At 42.1% G+C, this 17,888-nt stretch overlaps 1 protein-coding gene across 1 annotated transcript; it reads left to right on the top strand.

Moving 5' to 3' along the window:
- The first annotated feature begins 9,479 nt into the window (after positions 1-9,479).
- Defb135 (defensin beta 135) lies at positions 9,480-11,178 on the top strand. The gene is made up of 2 exons (XM_035452506.1): positions 9,480-9,537; positions 11,009-11,178. Exons 1-2 carry the CDS (start codon positions 9,480-9,482, stop codon positions 11,176-11,178), a joined length of 228 nt encoding a protein of 75 aa, XP_035308397.1.
- Positions 11,179-17,888: the final 6,710 nt, after the last annotated feature.

Below are 17,888 nucleotides of genomic sequence, written 5' to 3'. Positions count from 1 at the left end.
TGCTTTGTATAAAAAAAAATTCTCAGCATCACTAATACAAATGGAAACTGGAGTTACATATCTGGCTCCGGTAAGAATGGGCTATATGATAGAGAGACTAAAGATAACAAAAGTTGGGGAGGGTATGAAAAAAAGGATACAATATTGGTTGGGATGTAAATTAGTAGAACCATTGTGGGCAATAGCATGGAGGGTCTTACAGACATTAAAGGAGAATTACTTCACGATCCAGAAATGCTGCTAGTGGGGGTTTATTAAAAGGAAATGAAACCAGCATGTCAAAGAGTCATCCAAACTTCTGTATTAGTTGTGAAAATTCTTCAAAACATCCAAGAAATTGAAACAACCTGTATGTCTATCAACTGATGACTGGACAAAGACAATTGAGCACCTATATTTAATATTAATCACCCGAACACCAATGGGACTGGAGATGATATACAGTGAACTAAGACAGAGGGGTATCGCATGATCTTGGGGTCTAAAAAATGAGAGCAGAATAGTGGTTATCAGAGGAGGGAGAGTAAACAGAGCTGTGGGACATCCCCTCCCCGCCCCATGCCCCGCTCCACTGGTTAGACAGACAGAAGTTCTGGTGAGGTATCCAAAGCTAGGTTGACTAGAGATAACAATAATGCACTGTACATTTTAAAAAGCTGGAAGAAAGGGGCTGGAGAGATGGCTCAGAGAGCACTGGCTGCTCTTCCAGTGGTCCTGAGTTCAATTCCCAGCAACCATATGGTGGCTCACAATCATCTGTTATGAGATCTGGTGCCCTCTTATGATGCGTAGATATACATGGAAGCAGAATGTTGTATCCATACTAAATAAAAAAAAAAAAGCTGGAAGAAGGCTTTCATCAGCTGGGTATGATGGTTCTTGCCTATAACCCCAGCATTCAGACCATGGAGGAAGAAGGATCCAGAGTTTGAGGCCAGTTTCAGTGAATTCAAGCAAAATGAAACAAAGTTTTCATAAATGTTTGTGAATTTGAATATTTAATCTGACTTAAACATTGCAAGATGTCTGTGAGTCCTCTTTTATTATGTAAGTTTTAGTTCATTTGGGGGGGGGCAGGTTTTACAATGTACCTAGGCTGGCCTTAAACTCTTAATTCTTCTGTCTTGACATTTTTAGTGCTAGGATTACAGGTATTCACTAGCACATAATGAGATTTTTTTGTTTGTTTGTTTGTTTTTGTTTTTCGAGACAGGGTTTTTCTGTGGCTTTGGAGGCTGTCCTGGAACTAGCTCTCGTAGACCAGGCTGGTCTCGAACTCACAGAGATCCACCTGCCTCTGCCTCCCGAGTGCTGGGAATAAAGGACTGTGCCACCAACGCCCGGCCATAATGAGATTTTTATGGATTTATCAGTTAGCAAAAAAGGCAATGAACTACCCAGACTAGCCACCACCTTGAGAAGTGGTTCCCTATATGTGTGTTGTGACCCCATTGGGTGGGGGGTCAAATGACCCTTTCATGGGGGGTCGCTTAAGGCCATTGGAAAACACAAATATTTACATTACGATTCATAACAGTAGCAAAATTACAGTGATGAAGTAGCAATGAAAATAATTTTATGGTTGGGAGTGAGCAAAACATGAGGAACTGTATTAAAGAGTCACTTGGGGGCGTTGGTGGCCCACCCCTTTAATCCCAGCACTCAGGAGGCAGAGGCAGGCGATCTCTGTTAGTTCGAAGCCAGCCAGTGAGTGCCAGGACAGACTCCAAAGCCACAGTGAAACCCTGTCTTGAAAACAAACAAATAAACAAACCAACGAACAAAAAAGAGTCACTTGGTGGGACTGCTCTAGGGCTCCAGTCCCACAGAGTACCAGGTGTGGGATGTCTGTGAATAAGAGGAAATATGGCTTCCTTCATTGCTTCTTCATAACGTTGTTTTTAACTCACAGGAATTGAAGACCTTAGCATAGCCTTTCCTCTGGTTGTGATGAAACTGAACATATGTCCTGCCTCTAGGCTTATCCAGAACATTCCATTCTCTAGCTTTGTTCCCGTAGATCTGTGTATTAGGATAAGCCGTGGAGTTGCACAGCAGCTAAGGTTGCAGGCACAAGATCTGCACAAATGAAGCCAGTCAGAAGTCTAGCATAGCCGGAAGAGGGGCTCTTAAAGCTCCATCCCAGCTAGGGAACTATTAGTGGTTACTGCTGGGGGGAGAGAGAGTCAGTTTTCTCTGGGGGAGGTGACCCCTGTCAGGTTGACCATGCTCCAGTGGATAGCCCTCCATCCATGTACTTGCTGGCAGCACTAAATAAACTTAGTAGGTAAAAAAAGAGAATGCCTGAAGTTAAGAGAAAGAAATGGTGGTGTGGTTCTGGTGGGAGTTGGAGGAGATGGAGTAAGGGCTGCATTTGGCCAATTGCTAAACATTTATGAAATTCTTAAAGAATAAATCAAAATATATTTTAAAAGACTTGGCTGAGAGTACAGTTTCAGGATCCTTGATGAGAGGTGACTTTAGACCAAAAGCCCAAGCCCAAGCTGAAGTATCTGGCTGACTACATAGAACATGACTCAGACACTAGGCAAAACGATAATCAATCAATCAACCAATCACTTTTTGTACCTGGGCAAGTTCAGTAAAGGTTATAAGATCTGGTTGTCCCAAGTGATCAGAAAACATAGCTGCCTTAAGGGACTGTGTAACCAGGTGAAACCATTATTGCCTTTGGTAAGAGAAGAAAGCCCCCGACACTTGCTTTCCGGGCTTCACGCCCTCATACCTTGGGATAGCTGCCCAGAAGTCCGAAGGCTCATTGCTGCTTTGCTAGGCTCCTGCCAAATGTCCACAGGGCACTATTCCTCCTGTGAACATTTTAACATATCCCTGGTTCTCAGAGTTCCTAGCACAAGTGTATCAAACAAAGCTATGCTTATTCCTTGGGTTTCTGGGAATGATGAGGGGCTGCAGAGAAGGGCAGCTCTACAGGGCAGGACATGAATCTGGCTTGAGTTGTCAGCCTTTCTTACATGTCTGCATGGACCCCTGGCCCATTTCTTCTTAGACTCAGTTTCTGCAAAAAATGAGACACAGAGCTAATGAGGGAAAACTTGAAAGGATTGGGTTCATTATGGATGTGTGAGAAGGAAAAGCCAGTAGAACAGATGAAAGAGAGTGTTTCAGAGAGTGAGAGATTCGGTTCAGTTCAGTGCAGTCTGTATTTGGGCCACTCTAGAGTTCATTACCTGCATTTCCAGAGATAAAAAATTCCCTTCCAGTAACATGGCTGGAGGAGACTTACAAAGTTATTCTTTTATTTATTTATTTATTTGTGTGTGTGTGTGTGTGTGTGTGTGTGTGTGTGTGTGTGTGTGTGTGTGTGTGTGTGCTCTCATGCACATGCTTGGGTACAGTAGCTCACTTGTGCATGCCACAATGTCATGTGGAGTTCAAAGAACAATTTTAAAAAGTCAGTTCTCTCCTTCTACCAAGGTGGGTTCTTGGGATCAAACTCAGATCACTGGGCTTGACAGCAAGCATCTTTACCCACTGAGCCATCTTGCTGCTCCCAAGGCTATAACTTTAATGTAGGTAGATAGAACCTATGATAGTTTATGCATGGAATATTATAGGGCAACATATTACACTTACGAAAAAGCAGGGGGGAATTTCTGAATGTGAATAAACCCAGAGCAAAATCTATAAGAGTAAGTAGAAGGGAATATTCTAGAAAGTCCAGGAAGGGGTGACCTCAAGAATACTCAACAAATCCACCCAAATACAGCACAAGAGTATAGGGTATGAACATACATTTATTTGTCATAGTATATGGGATACTGTTACAGGTGAGGCTGCTGAGGCCAATAGAGGCAAGTATAGAAGACTACAGTGAAATTTCCACAGATACAGACAGAGTGGGAGAAGTGGAGAGGTTGGTTTCCAGTCTGCTTATGTCTCCTGAGCACTTCTATGCAGGATGTGTTTAGGGAAAGGCTGGAACTAATGGAGCTACAGAGTTTTTCAGTCATCCATAGGATTTTATGGCAGCACACCTGTAGGATCTTCTTACATAGAAGGGCTCCAGCCCTATGGGACTGTTAAGAACAATCTGTTAATAACCCAAGTTAAGGCATGTAGGGATGGCTCGAGATGCCAACATCTGGAGAAGAGTGACTGGGTTCTGAGGAACATGTTATATTATTTGCCTTAATCCAGAGTCTGACTTTTCATTTTCAAACAACCTTAAAGCACATCATTGATTATATTAACATAAACCAGGTCTATAGGATCGGTTTATAAAAGTACCATACCAACTTCTGACGAGAAAGACTCATCAAGGGATTTATGTGTTCTTCTGTTATTTGGTTGTAGAAGGTGACTATGTAATAGCTCTTGGGAGTTAGAAACATGAAGATCATTATGCCTATAATTTTACTAGAAAAGGTGTGGATAGAGGACGGAAAAAAAAAAAAGACCAACATAGCCTTTATTTACCTCCCTCTTCCCTAAAGAGTTCTGCTTTTCCATTTCTCCTGATTGGATCACTTGTACCCTGCTAGTCCCCTCTCCATTGCTTCTCAGCCCACTATCCTGGCAATGGCCCTCAAAACTGATATAGTCATGAAGCATGCATCTCTTACCGTGATCTTTGTAGTGGTCGAGTTAATTCTGAGGATTATCTGGTGGCCAGAGTACATTTCCACACCCTGTATTGACTTAAAGACAGGAGGGCTCCTCACTGGGTCCAATAGTTTGCTAATCACAAACTGCTATGGAATGCAGGTGTTTTCTCAGTTAATATGGCAGTCATTCAACCTCTTCTAGGTCTCCTTCAAGTGAGAGACAGAGATAAGACTCCTATTTACAGCACTCTCATTTAGGGCCTTTCCATGATTTGTTCCGTATAATGCCCTAAGCAAATTATATACAGCAGGAAGCCAGTGCAGCTAAATGAATATAGGGGAAAAAAGAAATCTGATGCAAAAACTTTATGAATTTTGGAGAAAACATTGCATTTTGTTATTTTCTGAATACTTTACAGTTCCTTTTTTTCTTCTTTATGGCCTCCCTTTGTGATCTGTTGATTTGTTTTTTAATATTTATTTATCTGTTGTTGGCAGTGGTAATATGTCTTGATTTCTTTCTCTTTGTGTTTTCAGTTTGTCCCAGACACTTAATCTTTGTGGTTATGATGAGATTTATTTAAAGCCTACACAGAGAAACCCTGTCTTTAAAAAAAAAAATGCCCTGGTATGTAAGGAGGGATCTTACTAGGTACCTGTGGCATTGACCATGCTCATTTGGATACAGGCCTGAGGAGAGGCAGGCTCAGGTCTCTTGAGGTTCCAGTCAGTTCTCAGAAAGCAGCTGAGACTGGATGCTAGGAGCACTGACCCTGGGTTATTAGTTTCTCATGTAAGTGATTTCTCTTCAATAAAATTAACCTAAGACACCCCTATCCCATGTATGGTAGTCTTTCTCTTACACTGTAAGTCAAATTCCAGATGGAAATAAGCCTGGTATTAGAGGGGAAATCAGCTGACAGTTAGACATCTGTGCAGGATTCTGGAACAGTTAAAGTAAGGAACCAATTGCTTAGTCCTGAAGTCTGCCTCCCAGGCTCTCAGACTCCATCTCCAAGTTTGGTTGAGAAATTGGAAGACAATTGATAGAAAGAAAAAGACATTACTTCCCTTTTCCACAGCAACTAGAATCTAAGTTACTGTGATAAGTGAAGGAAGGTGACAGAAAAACAAACAAACAAACAAAAAACCCCAAACATAAATGGCTGAAAACAACAAAATATTTTTGGTTGTGAGCCTAGCCTTTAACGGCTGAGCCATCTCTCCAGCCCAAAAACAACAAAATAAAACTGGAATTCTATTGAACACATTTCCATTGGCCCAACCATATGTACCTCAATCACCTTCCTCACTGAACCAGAAGTCAGAAATTAACAAAATCAAATCCCAAATAACATTCTTTTATCCACTCTTTTTCTATGCACAGTATTTCCATTTAAAAATATTTTATTATCATTGTGTCTATGTGAGTGTCTGGGTGTGAGTACACACATGCCATGACCAGTGTATGGAGGCCAGAGGACAACTGGTGGGGGACAGTTTTCTCTTTCCACCATGGGATTCAAGGTTCAAACTCAGGTCCTCAGCTTCATGGTAAACACTTTTACCCATCTGGGCCATCTTGCCATCCCTATATACAGTATTTAGAATGCAATAGAAAATGTGGTTTCTGAGGTAGTAGAAAATGAAAAAAAATACAACAACAATAAGAAAAAAAACATGGCTGAAACATATTCACTGTGACCAACATTTTGGAAATTTTATTTAGTCCTTATTAGCATGTATTAATTATGGAGCCAATGGTTCCATTAGACCATTTCTGTACATCATGCAATATGTACTAGTCTCTACCCCCAACGGAAACCACAGAAGGCTTTTGAAAACTATGGTAATTATTAGCACATATGTTTGTTAGGATTTTGTTGTCGTCATTGTTGTTGTTGTTGTTAACTTGACAGAAGTTAGAGTCATCTGAGAAGAGGAAACCTCAGCCGAGAAAATGCTCCCATCAGACTGGCCTATGGGGCATCTTATTGATTGATGACTGATGTGGAAGGAGCTAGCTTACTGTGGGAGGTACTATCCCTGGGCAGATGGTCCTAGGGGATTCAAGAAAGCTAACCAAACAAGCCATGGAGAACAAGCCGGTAGTTCCTGCCTCTGCCTGCCTGCCTTAGCACCCTTCAGTGATGGACTGTGATTGAGATGTATAAGCCAAACAGATGCATTGCTCCTCGAGTTGCTTTTGGACACGGTGTTTTATCATAGCAACAGAAAGCAAATCAGGACAGCACACATTAGTTGCCTGTGCTAATAGATCTCACCGTGGAACCACTGAAGGGCTTTACCCAGGCAAATTCATGATCAGGTTTTGATTCTATAAAGACTATTTCAATTATTGAATGAAGGACGGATGGTAATTATCGAAATATGATGCATGAGACCAGGTAGAAGGTCAATGAATTCAGTGACAGATGGTGATGACTTGAGGGGACTGAGGGCAGTAGTGGAGCTGCAGAAGAGTATGGGTGTGAACTATATGCCGGAGGTAAAACTGGTAAGGCTCAATGTGAGCAGGCAGAGGGAAAGGAGCTACCTGTTTCACAGAAGGTACTGTTGTGGAAGGGGCAGGAGGCCATTAGGAGATCAAAAGAAGACTTGCCTTCCCTATGGCTTGTGATTCACCAAAAGGTGAATCAATTCCAAGCAGTAGAGGCGGTCCAGAAACAGTGTCCACAGAGAACCCAGAATTTTACTAACTCAGAGATGGAAGGGTCAAAGGAATATATCCAGTGGAGTTGGGATTCTGGAGGGCACAGTGGAAGGGTTGAAATGGAGGCAAAGGTGATTGGTTGGAGGAGAAAAGGTCAGAAGCCTCGTGGACCATGGGTAAGCAAATCTGGCTGTGCTTCTGGATGGAACATGTTCTTTAGGAGTGTCCTCATAGCATTGTGATCATGGGATCAGTTCCCTTAGGTGCCTCTGAACTCATGCCTTCTACTCACTATTTGCTGATTTTCTGTGCTGTAGATATTTCATGAGTCTTTCACAGATATGAACCTATGCCATGTTATAAGGTTCATGAAGTCTGAAAATGAGAGCCTGCTGGGAAGTAGTGGTACACACCTTTAATCCCAGCACTTGGGAGGATCTCTGTGAGTTCAAGGCCAGCCTGGTCTACAGAGTGAGTTCCAGGACAGGCTCCAAAACTACAGAGAAACCCTATCTTGAAAAACCAAAGGAAAGAAGAAAGAAAGAAAAAAAGAAAATAAGAGCCCATTGAAGTGGTTGGGTGGTCAGTCTATCTGTGGGTCTATCTATCTATCTATCTATCTATCTATCTATCTATCTATCTATCTGTCATCTATCCACCTTAGTGTTTCTATTGCTGTGAAGAGACACCATTATCATGGCAACTCTTATGCAGGAAAAACATTTAATTGGGGTGGCTTACATTTTCAGCATGGTACTGGAGTAGTAGCCGAGTGTCCTATATCTTGACTTTCAGACACTAAAAAGTGGTTTGAGACACTGGGTGGTATCTTGAGCATATATGAGACCTCAAAGCCCACCTTCACAGAGACACACTTACTCCAACAAGACCACACCTCCTAATAGTGCCACTCCCTTTGGGGACTATTTTCTTTCAAAGCACCATCATCTATATACATCTAATATGGTGGCTAAAACAGGGTAAAGTGACAGCAACTTTATTTATTTATTTATTTATTTATTTATTTATTTATTTATTTATTTATTTATGTCAAACCTACAATGTTGTGCATCTAAGATAAGGGCTCTAACCCTGAGCTACAGTGCCAGACCCAGGATAGTGATGGAAGAGTCAGTTTCTGGTGCTGGCTCTTTGTTCTCTAGCTGAAGGTATTTCACCTCTGTTTTAAAGGTTTGTTATATGGGCTTACTGGTCCCTTCCATGTACAGTTCACAAGGATTTTTCATGTAAATTACTTCATTTGCTCTCAAAAGTCTCTGGGACAGGTAGATAGATCAATGATGTACAACCTGCTCTATGGATGAGAATACTGTTGTTTACAGATGAAGTGCCCCATTAAAAGCTCAAAAAGCTGGCATGTAGAGTATAGGTCAGTGCTCAGATTTACTCCTTAGGGGTCTTCACACAGCACCATACAGCTTTTGTTAACACACCTTGGAAGCTGCTAAGCCCTGTTGACCCTCAGCCCTCCAGGAAAAGGTTTTTATCACACTTCTTATGCCTATCTCACATTGCCCAGCAAGTGTCTAAGCACACAGCCATGCTCAGTAGGAGGCTATGGCTCATTGTTCTCTGGAATCATGTTGGTGGTACTATGGGGTTATTCTGCCCTCTTTGGGGAGCTCTTATTTTCTAAAATGCTTGCAGCCAAGCTTTAGAATCATGTCAGGCCAGTCTTCAACTTCCACACACAGGAGTCAGTTTGCACATTGTGCTGCTGCCATTGATGATTTATGTGAACTTGGTAAAGCTGTTTATTCCAGTTACAATTCAGAGTACTTGTTTTTCAAAGGGGGACAATTCCCACCTGAGTTTTGAATGTGTAAGAGTGAAAACAACCATCTCCAACACTGCTAGTGAGTGACATGAGACTTACAGCTTTGTAAATATACTAAGCATTTGCTAAGTGGGTGTACTCTGAAAACATAAAGACATCTACACAGAATCCCAAGAGGGATTGGGTTGGTAGCTCCAAAGTAGCAGTGTAAATTGCATTGGCCGCCAGCACGCATTTGTTAGTGATGAGATGTTGTATTCAAAGTCAGCTCTTGTATTTATTGGGCTGCTCAGTGGAGCAAGCAGATGTTCTTGTTCTAAAAGGTTCACTAGCCATGCAAATCCTCATGTCTCAAAAGCTACACCTACAGTGACGCTGCCTTGCCTCTCAGCTGACTCTTCACTCGCTAACTGGTCTGGCCATGAGGAGCCTACAGTTGATCCTTGTGGTCTTTGTCTTACTCTCCTATGTCCCACCAGGTAAAATGAATTGCTTTTCTTATGGGATTACAGTGTGAGGTTCTGTAAGACTGAGATAAAGGCATTGCGGAGAGAACAGTAGAAACAGGGAGGGCTATGGGCAGAGATAAATGATGTGAGTAGTTGCAAGGAATAAAGAGGCCATCCCAAGGACACTAACAAGAGACGGCTGTCTCCAGAGAACACACTGATTCTGAAATTGGGTCTTGAGCATCTGTGAAACTTGTGGGCAGGCTGGTCCGATGTTGGCAGGAATGGGGCAGAGTGCAGTGATGAGTCTCTAAGAGCACAGATAGGACATGGGGTGGAACTGAATCTGTTCCTCAGGACTCTTGGGGCTTGCCCCCCTCCATGGTTGGCTGTGGATGCACTTTTTCATTTATTTACAAATCAAGACAAATGTTACAGTGAGAAGAATCTGAAACCTAAGCTAGTTGTCAGTGTGTATTAAATTACTTCATAGCACAGTGGGATTCCATGGGGGCATCAGAATGAGTAGCCAAACTCTATGCTCTGGACAAAACAGAGTAATGTAAGAAGTGGGGACTTGTGATTTTCTTGGGGGGGGTTGTTCTGAAAATTCCTTCCTCCTACCTTAAACCCTCATATTCAAAAGCTGACACTTAAGGGCCAAGTGTGAAACATTCAAACAACAGGTACTAGGGAACATACTGAGATAGTTGCAGCTCTGTGAGTGGCAGAATCTCTGGATACTGTACCGCATCTCCTCCTGATTCCTCTGTCCCCAGAGGGGTGCTTCAGGGCTAGTGAGTAAAAAGCAGGCAAGTTATCAGTAGCTTATCAGTAGCATTGGATCATACACTATTGGTTATTTTCACACACTGACTCTTTCTGCTGATCAAAGCCTAGTCCATGGTTCTATGCTGCCAGCTAGTGGAGAGACCAAGGCTTAACTGGGCTACACCCATTCCCATGAACTGTCCCCTACCTCCCATCTATACTCCTTGGCTTCCAGGGGTACCTAAGTGTTAACATTAGGTATGGGGCACTTAACAAAAAAGTCCTCTTGAAAATGATTGGACTTATTGGGATGGAATCGAGGGCTTCTGAATACTAGGCCATTGGTCTTCCTTTCTACAGACTGAAGTTTTGGCAACCAAAAGCTACCTGGGGGATGCTCACGTCTCCTGGTATGGAGTCTCTGCAGACACCTGGAACTTCTTTTTTGTCTGATCTTTCCATGTAGAAAATAGCAGCAAGCTGAGCCTACTGAGCTGTCCTATGCATATAAATGACCAGTGGTTCATGTAATTTTGGACCATGGGAGCTAATGGCTCATAATAGGGCCCCTGAGGGGTGAAGCCAAGATAACTAGGAGGAGTATGGAGCCAAAGATATGATGATTAGGTAGAGTTTCTTATTAAAATTTATGAAGTGCCTGAAGTCTAATTTATCCATGACACTAGAGGACAATAACTGTCCATTAACCTTTTTTTTTTCCTGTTTGCAGTTAGAAGTGGACTGAATATTTATATAAAACGTATGTTCGATTCATGCTGGCTATTAAAAGGCACTTGCAGGGAAAGCTGTCAACCACGTGAAATATTTAACATTTTTTGTGGTACACAATACCTATGCTGCATAGACCCAGAGGACATGCCCACTCTGTTTGTGAAGTAATTGTGAGTATTTGGGCTCTCCCACTGGCTTTCTTGGGGATTCTGAGATGTGTATTGCACTATTAAAATGATAGCTTTAGGCTGTTAGTATTTCTGTAGGCTGTGTTTCTTGCTTGCTTTCCTTCAGGAAATACGTTAAACTAAATTCTTTGTCACCAGTATTTTTATTGTTACCCCACAAGGGGCATTTTCTAAGGTGCTTCTAAAGGGCATGCCCCAGCACTTGTGGAATTATCCAATAGTTACTTCTTTAAAACACTTTTGTGGGGCTGCAGACAGAGCTCAGGGTCTCAGCCATGCTATACAAGGGCTCTACAACTGAACTAGATCAGCCCCAGGGGTCCTTCTACAGGTCTGGTTTCTACACTGAAACGCTTTTGTGAATGTATTCCATTGTATCGTGTGACTGTGCTCATCACTCTCAATGGTTTGTAGTACTGTGTTGGAGAAACATACCTGTGACTATTCTTGTGCAGTTAAATGATTGTATCCATAGTTTCCAGTTTGGGAGTTTTTATAAATAGTGTTTTGACAAATGTTTCTTTCTACCTTTTTTATAGGTCACATTCTGTCTTAGTAGATCCACGGGTAGTTGCAGACCCAGAAATCTCACCTCGGTCTCTCTAATTATGCTGATTTACATTCTCACCTAATGTGGTCACTTCTTATTCTGGATCCCAGCTGGTGTTTTCTATCTCCAGTCCCTCTTGGGAATATTCATACTAATAATGCATAGTAACTGAATTGTATTTCACCTAGAATAATAAATGTTTACCGATTGGTCAGATGTCCTTGTTTGTGACTGGAGTACAGCTGGAAGTTAGAGCTCTTGCCTATGTATCCTTATTCATGATGTGTTTATTCAAGCTTTAATGTAGAAAAAAGGAAAATAAAAGTCACATGGAAAATACCTAAATTGAAGTGTTGAGTGTGTTGCAGTTTATAATACCCTTGGGGATTTTCTATTGCTTAGTGTGACTACACCATTTAAACGTTTCTGGGTGGGGTGTATCTCAGTTTGCAGAATGCTTTCCTTGTATGCATGAAGCCTTGAGTTCATTTCCCCAGCCTCTGCTTTCAGGGCCTGAATTATAGGCATGCACCTCCACACTTGGCTTCCGGATTTTCTATCCATCATGAAAAGTGGGGCACCGAAGGCATTTTACTAATATTGTGTGTCCAGGACCAAAAATGTCCATTATGATATTTTGGATGTAGGCCTCAATCCCAGGAGCTTGAATCTCACATTATCTTTTAGATGTTGGCCGGTTACCACCAGATGGCTTGGCCTCAGTGGAGGATGTCTCCTAGTTTGTATAACGGTAGACCTAAGCCCTGGGTGAACCCACATCCATCCTGAGGCTGGGGAGACATGCCTGGTAGAATGTTTGAGGGATTGTATATGTGCCTAGGGACTGGTGAGAGGCTGGTGAGGATGTGCAGTTTTAGGGTTGTCTCTGGGATTAAAGAAGATATTTGATATCAGCTTTATACATGATAATAGATGTCTTCTGCTATCACCCCCATGATTGGAAAGCTATTTAAGAGGATGCTTGAATAAAGCGTGGACTCCAGTCTCGAGGATGGACTGAGAGCCCTTCTGAGATGACAAGATGTATCTGTCTCGTCCTTAATGCCGTGGGGTAGCTAGGAGTTTCCTGATCCACACTCTCCCACTCAGGGATGGACCTGGGACTGTTCAGATGGTTCCAATTGCAGCCCCAAATACATCAATCCAGAATAGATGGCCTCTGCAGTGTAGGACTGATATAGGCTGAACCCCAGCAAAACGGCACTGAAATGTGGGACCTGAGAACGGAGGAAGAAATGATGGACACCACAGAGAAATAGATACTGCGGATGTACCAGTCTGAGAAGAAGCGCATGCAGGAAAAAAAGAAAAAAAAGAAGTCAAATGCGGTGAGTGAACGGTGTTAAGTTAGGAGTAAAACTGTATATAATTGTAGAAATAGGAAACAGATAGTTGTAATATAAAACAGGAAGATATTAGTCAGTTGACAAAGAAGTAAAGTGGGTTAGTTAACCCTAAGAATGAAAATGTACACAATGTAGATATGAGACATTGAAATGTCAGTCAGATGATAAAGAAGTAAAATGTAATGAGTTAGACTCCAGAGTAAAAAAAAAAAATGCAGATAATTGTAGATGTGAAACAGAGGAATATTAGCCAGATGATAAAGAGAAGTAAGTTAACCTTGAGAGTAAAAATGTATATAGAGATATGAAACAGAGAATTATTAGGCAGATGATTGTCTATTTACTTGGATATATTTTAGTAGCCAGGAGAGCTGAAGTAAAGCAGGAACAGAAGATTTTAGAGTTTAAGAGTTTTGAAAGGATCCTTCCCTCTCACAGAAGCCACTATTGCAACTGTATCAGAGTTGGCGAAATGAAGGTGCAACCGCTCATACGTGCAAGACAGCAGGAAATATCTGCCCCTAAACTGGTTAGGAATGTAATGGAGAACAAAAACCTCCTTGCCTACTAAGGAGCAGCTGGATGAGAAAGAATATACAGGGCAGAATGATTCGAATGAATATGAAGAGAGAGTTGCTAAGTATCTGGATAGGAAGTTTTCACCTCCCTCATTTTTAACTGGGAATGCAGAGAGACAAAAACCTGATGGTAAAATTCAGCAGGAGCTAAGAGACTTGAAAGATTTAGCAGAATCGCACTCTCAGGAGATAAGAAATTTGCAGGTTTCCTCAGATCAGAGAAATGATCTTTTGTCTATGATAGCAGCAAACATAGATCAGCCTAAGGCACCCCCAGTCAGGATAGACAGTCACAGCAGGTCAGAAATCTCCAATACAAGCTAGTATTAGAGAAGCGGCCAATAGAAAAAGATGCTCAGGGATTTCAGACATTTCCTGTATCAGAGCATAGGGATACTCAGAGAAACATAAGCAGGATGCATGTGCCAATACCATTTAAGCAGCTCAAGGAACTAAAAATAAAAATGGCTTATGTTCAGTATAGACCAAGAGCGGTTTTCACCCAGATGCTAATAGAGAATATTGCTGTAGAAGCCTTACCCCCAGGAGATTGGAAGCAGATTGGCAAGGCCTGCCTGTCAGGGGGAGATTATTTGTTGTGGAAAGCAAAATTTGCAGAGCAATGTCAGATCACAGCTGAAAAAGATGGAGCCCATACCTTCCAGTCTCTTATGAAATGCTCACTGAGAAAGGACTATACAAAGATACAGATCAGAAGTTAGGTTTTGAGATAGCAGTGTATACACAGATTGGTGCAGCTGCCAAGAGAACTTGGAACAAGCTTCCAGCTGCTAGGACACAGACCAAAGGTTTTGTAAAGAGCAGGCAGGGACCTAGGGAGTTATTTCAGAATTTTGTCTCTAGGCCAATACAGACATTATCCAGAAAAGTAGGAGATACAAGTGTTGAACTTTTGATTATGAAGCAACTAGCTTATGAGAATACTAATATAGCATGCCAGGTCCATACACCCCACTCAGAATTGGGCCCTGGGCTGTATGGCTGGCTCCGTTCACAGCCCCGAAGACATCCGTCTGGAAAAATTGTATTGCCATCAACTTCTTTCAGATCTGTCAATTTTTGCTTTGCATATTTAGGTTCTTAGGCATGAGGATCACATATGCTTTTCAAATTAAAAAAAAATTAGAATGAACTTGCAATTTTTTCCTGATAAGCTTCCTGACTCTTCCTGGCTCTTCTCAGAACAGTATCTACTTGACTGTCCTGTAGATATATCTCATAATTCATCTTTACATTTTTATATTTTTTTCCTTTTCTATTTTCAGACTGGTTGATTGTCGGTCCACACTGGCTGATGGTTTCTTCTGCTTGACCTTTGTCTGATGTTAAAACCTCCTCCCTGAAGATTTCAACTCAGTTACTATATTATTCAGCTATGAAATCTCTGTTTTGGTGCTGTGTGACTTTTATGAATCCCTTTATGTGTGGTAGACTCCATTTATTAAGGAAGCATGACATTCTGCAGAGAGAGAGAGAGAGAGAGAGAGAGAGAGAGAGAGAGAGAGAGAGCATTCTTTGCTTCATTGAGTATATAAAACAAAAGGTGGGGCAGGGAGAAAGTCAGGCTTCCCTTTCTCTGCACCACCATGCGAGCAGGAATATGGTATGTCTTCATGTCACCATGGACACATGTCTTATCACTCACAACAGGGACCATACAACTGCATACCATTGCCACTTCAATACCAACGGGAAAGGCAGCCACCATGGGATTGCCCTCATGATTGCTTTACCCTCCAACAGATCAGCCTTAGTTAGATGCCTTCTCAGTCATGGCAGGGACCGTGCAACTCTGCGTTTGTCTGTCCACGTCCAGGCTCTAACTGAAGAATAAAAGGGCTCTTTGCTCAGCAAAGGTGGTTCAGTCCTTAGAGACGAATCCACCCTGCAGCTGGAAAAGGCTAAACATTCATCCTTGAGGTGTCTATGTACTTCGTTCCACAGACCCTCGTGAATACCCACGCCTGGTACACAGCATCATCTTTGCTTTTTGTCCGTCGCTGTTCAGGCTCAAACTGTACTGTGGGACATTTTCTAGGGATATTCGAATAGGTATCTGTTTTCCTCCAGAGAGGGCACCAAAGACACAGCCAAGAGATGATGTACACAAGTTTGTCTTGACAAAACAATGAGTTTATAAGAGTTACTAAAGCGGGAGGGGGGAGCAGGGAGGAACACAATGATAGACCCTCAGGCAGGAGCATCACTGAGAAACTCATTCCAAGATGGTTGGTTGTTGGGAGCCAAAGATCTCAGGGGTTGGCATGAGATCCTAGGCCATGCTTGGCTGGCTACATAGTTGTATATTAACCTGTACATAGAAGCTCCTTAGAACCTCAACTCAAGAAAAGAAACAACTTGACCCAGTCCTCCACCCATAGGCTCAGTCATCGAGGCCACCCTTCCTGGACTTGTAACCTTGTAACCTTGCTGAGCTTATTTTTTGTTTTTGTTTCGTTTTTTGAGACAGGCTCTCTCTCTGTAGCCCTGGCTGTCCTAGAACTCGCTTTATAGAGCAGGCCAGCCTCAAACTCAAGAGATCTGTCCCCCTGAGTACTGGGATTAAAGTTGTGCACCACCACCACCAGGCGTGAACTCATTTCTTAGTTTTTATAGTTGTTTTTAATAGATGTCTTGAGATTGTCTATGTGACTAATCACACACCTTAGACAAGAAGTTTTTCTTTGTATTTAATTGATGGTCTTTGACTTCTCCTCCTCATCACACTGACTAGTAATTTTCTCCCAGTAAGACACTGAGCAAGAATTTTGAGACCAGGTATTTTCTTCTTCGTTTTTAATTTTTTTCCTTTTTTTGTATTTATGTGTATGAGATTTTTGCCTACAGGTATGTCTATGCACTATGTGTGTCAGTGCCTAAAGAGGCCAGGAGAGGGCATCAGATACCCTGGAACTCAAGTTACAGATAGTTGTGAGTCACCATGTGGGTGCTGGGAATAAAACTCTAGTCCTCTGGAAGAGCAGCCAGTGCTCTTAACCTCTGAGCCATCTCTGGAGAGATGCCCCTTTGCCTTCTTTTTGATTCTTGTGGCAATACAGTATTTCACCACTACATATGTTATCTGCAGTTTTTGTTTGTTGCTATTGTTTGTTTGTTTTAAAATTACATTGAGGAAGCTGCCTTTTTTGCCTAGTTTCTAAGATTTCTCAGCCTGAGTTATTTATATACTTATTTCTGTTAAACAGAGTTTGTCACTCACAAGTGGCACATGTACTATGCACTGCCAAATGTGGAGCTCCACCCAGATGCCATCCCTTACCCATCTGTAATTTATGTTGAAAAGAACAGGAAGGGATGGACCTTGGAGTAACTTGGGGAGATGACATCTGAAGTTTAAATTCCTTGAGATGTAAGTCATATGGTGATAAGCACATTATTTCCATAAAGAATTAGATAGCAGGAATGATATTTCTTCATGTCTATAATATATTACTGTCACATTATTTGTGTGTGTGTGTGTGTGTGTGTGAGTGAGTGAGTGTGAGTGCACGAAAATGCATGCGCCAAGCACCATGGTACATGTGTGGAGGTCAGAACAACTTGTGAGAGTTGACTCTTTCCTTTATTTTTTAAGATTTATTTTTATTGGGGGCAGGGGAAGGAGTCACAGGCTCTCCTGGAGCTGCAGTTCCAGGCAGTTGTAAATCATCTGATGGAGCTGAGGTCCTGGGAAAGAACAGCAAGAGCTCTTAACCACTGAGCTGCCTCTCCAGCCCCCATCTCTCTTCTTTCACTATAATGGATGGAACTCACGTCATCTGGTTTGGCACAAGCACCTTTATCTACTGAGCCGTCTTCCTGGCCCTATTGATGTCACTCATATCTTTCATCGTGTGTAGTGACAATCACTAATGTCTAAATTGTTGCTTCCGAGGTTTCTTTGTCCTTGGAAATCATGCTTATATATTTTTTTTATGACTCAGATATGACCTGTTCCCCAAAGGCCATCTGTTGAAAGCTTAGTCTTCAACACAAAAGTTTTAGAGGAAGAATTAGATGTAGAGGACTCTGACTTCATTAGCCCAACAAATGCTCCTGTGTTGATGGGCTTTAAGAGAAGTGAGGGAAACTTTGGAGATAGGCCCCAGCTGAAGGGAAGTAGTCCTGACTGAGCATGAGCCAAGGACTAGGTACTGCACCCCCGCCCCCCTTC

The sequence above is a fragment of the Cricetulus griseus genome, assembly GCF_003668045.3.
Source record: "Cricetulus griseus strain 17A/GY chromosome 1 unlocalized genomic scaffold, alternate assembly CriGri-PICRH-1.0 chr1_1, whole genome shotgun sequence".
Lineage (NCBI taxonomy): Eukaryota > Metazoa > Chordata > Mammalia > Rodentia > Cricetidae > Cricetulus > Cricetulus griseus.
This window is presented reverse-complemented; position numbering and strand designations above follow the sequence as displayed.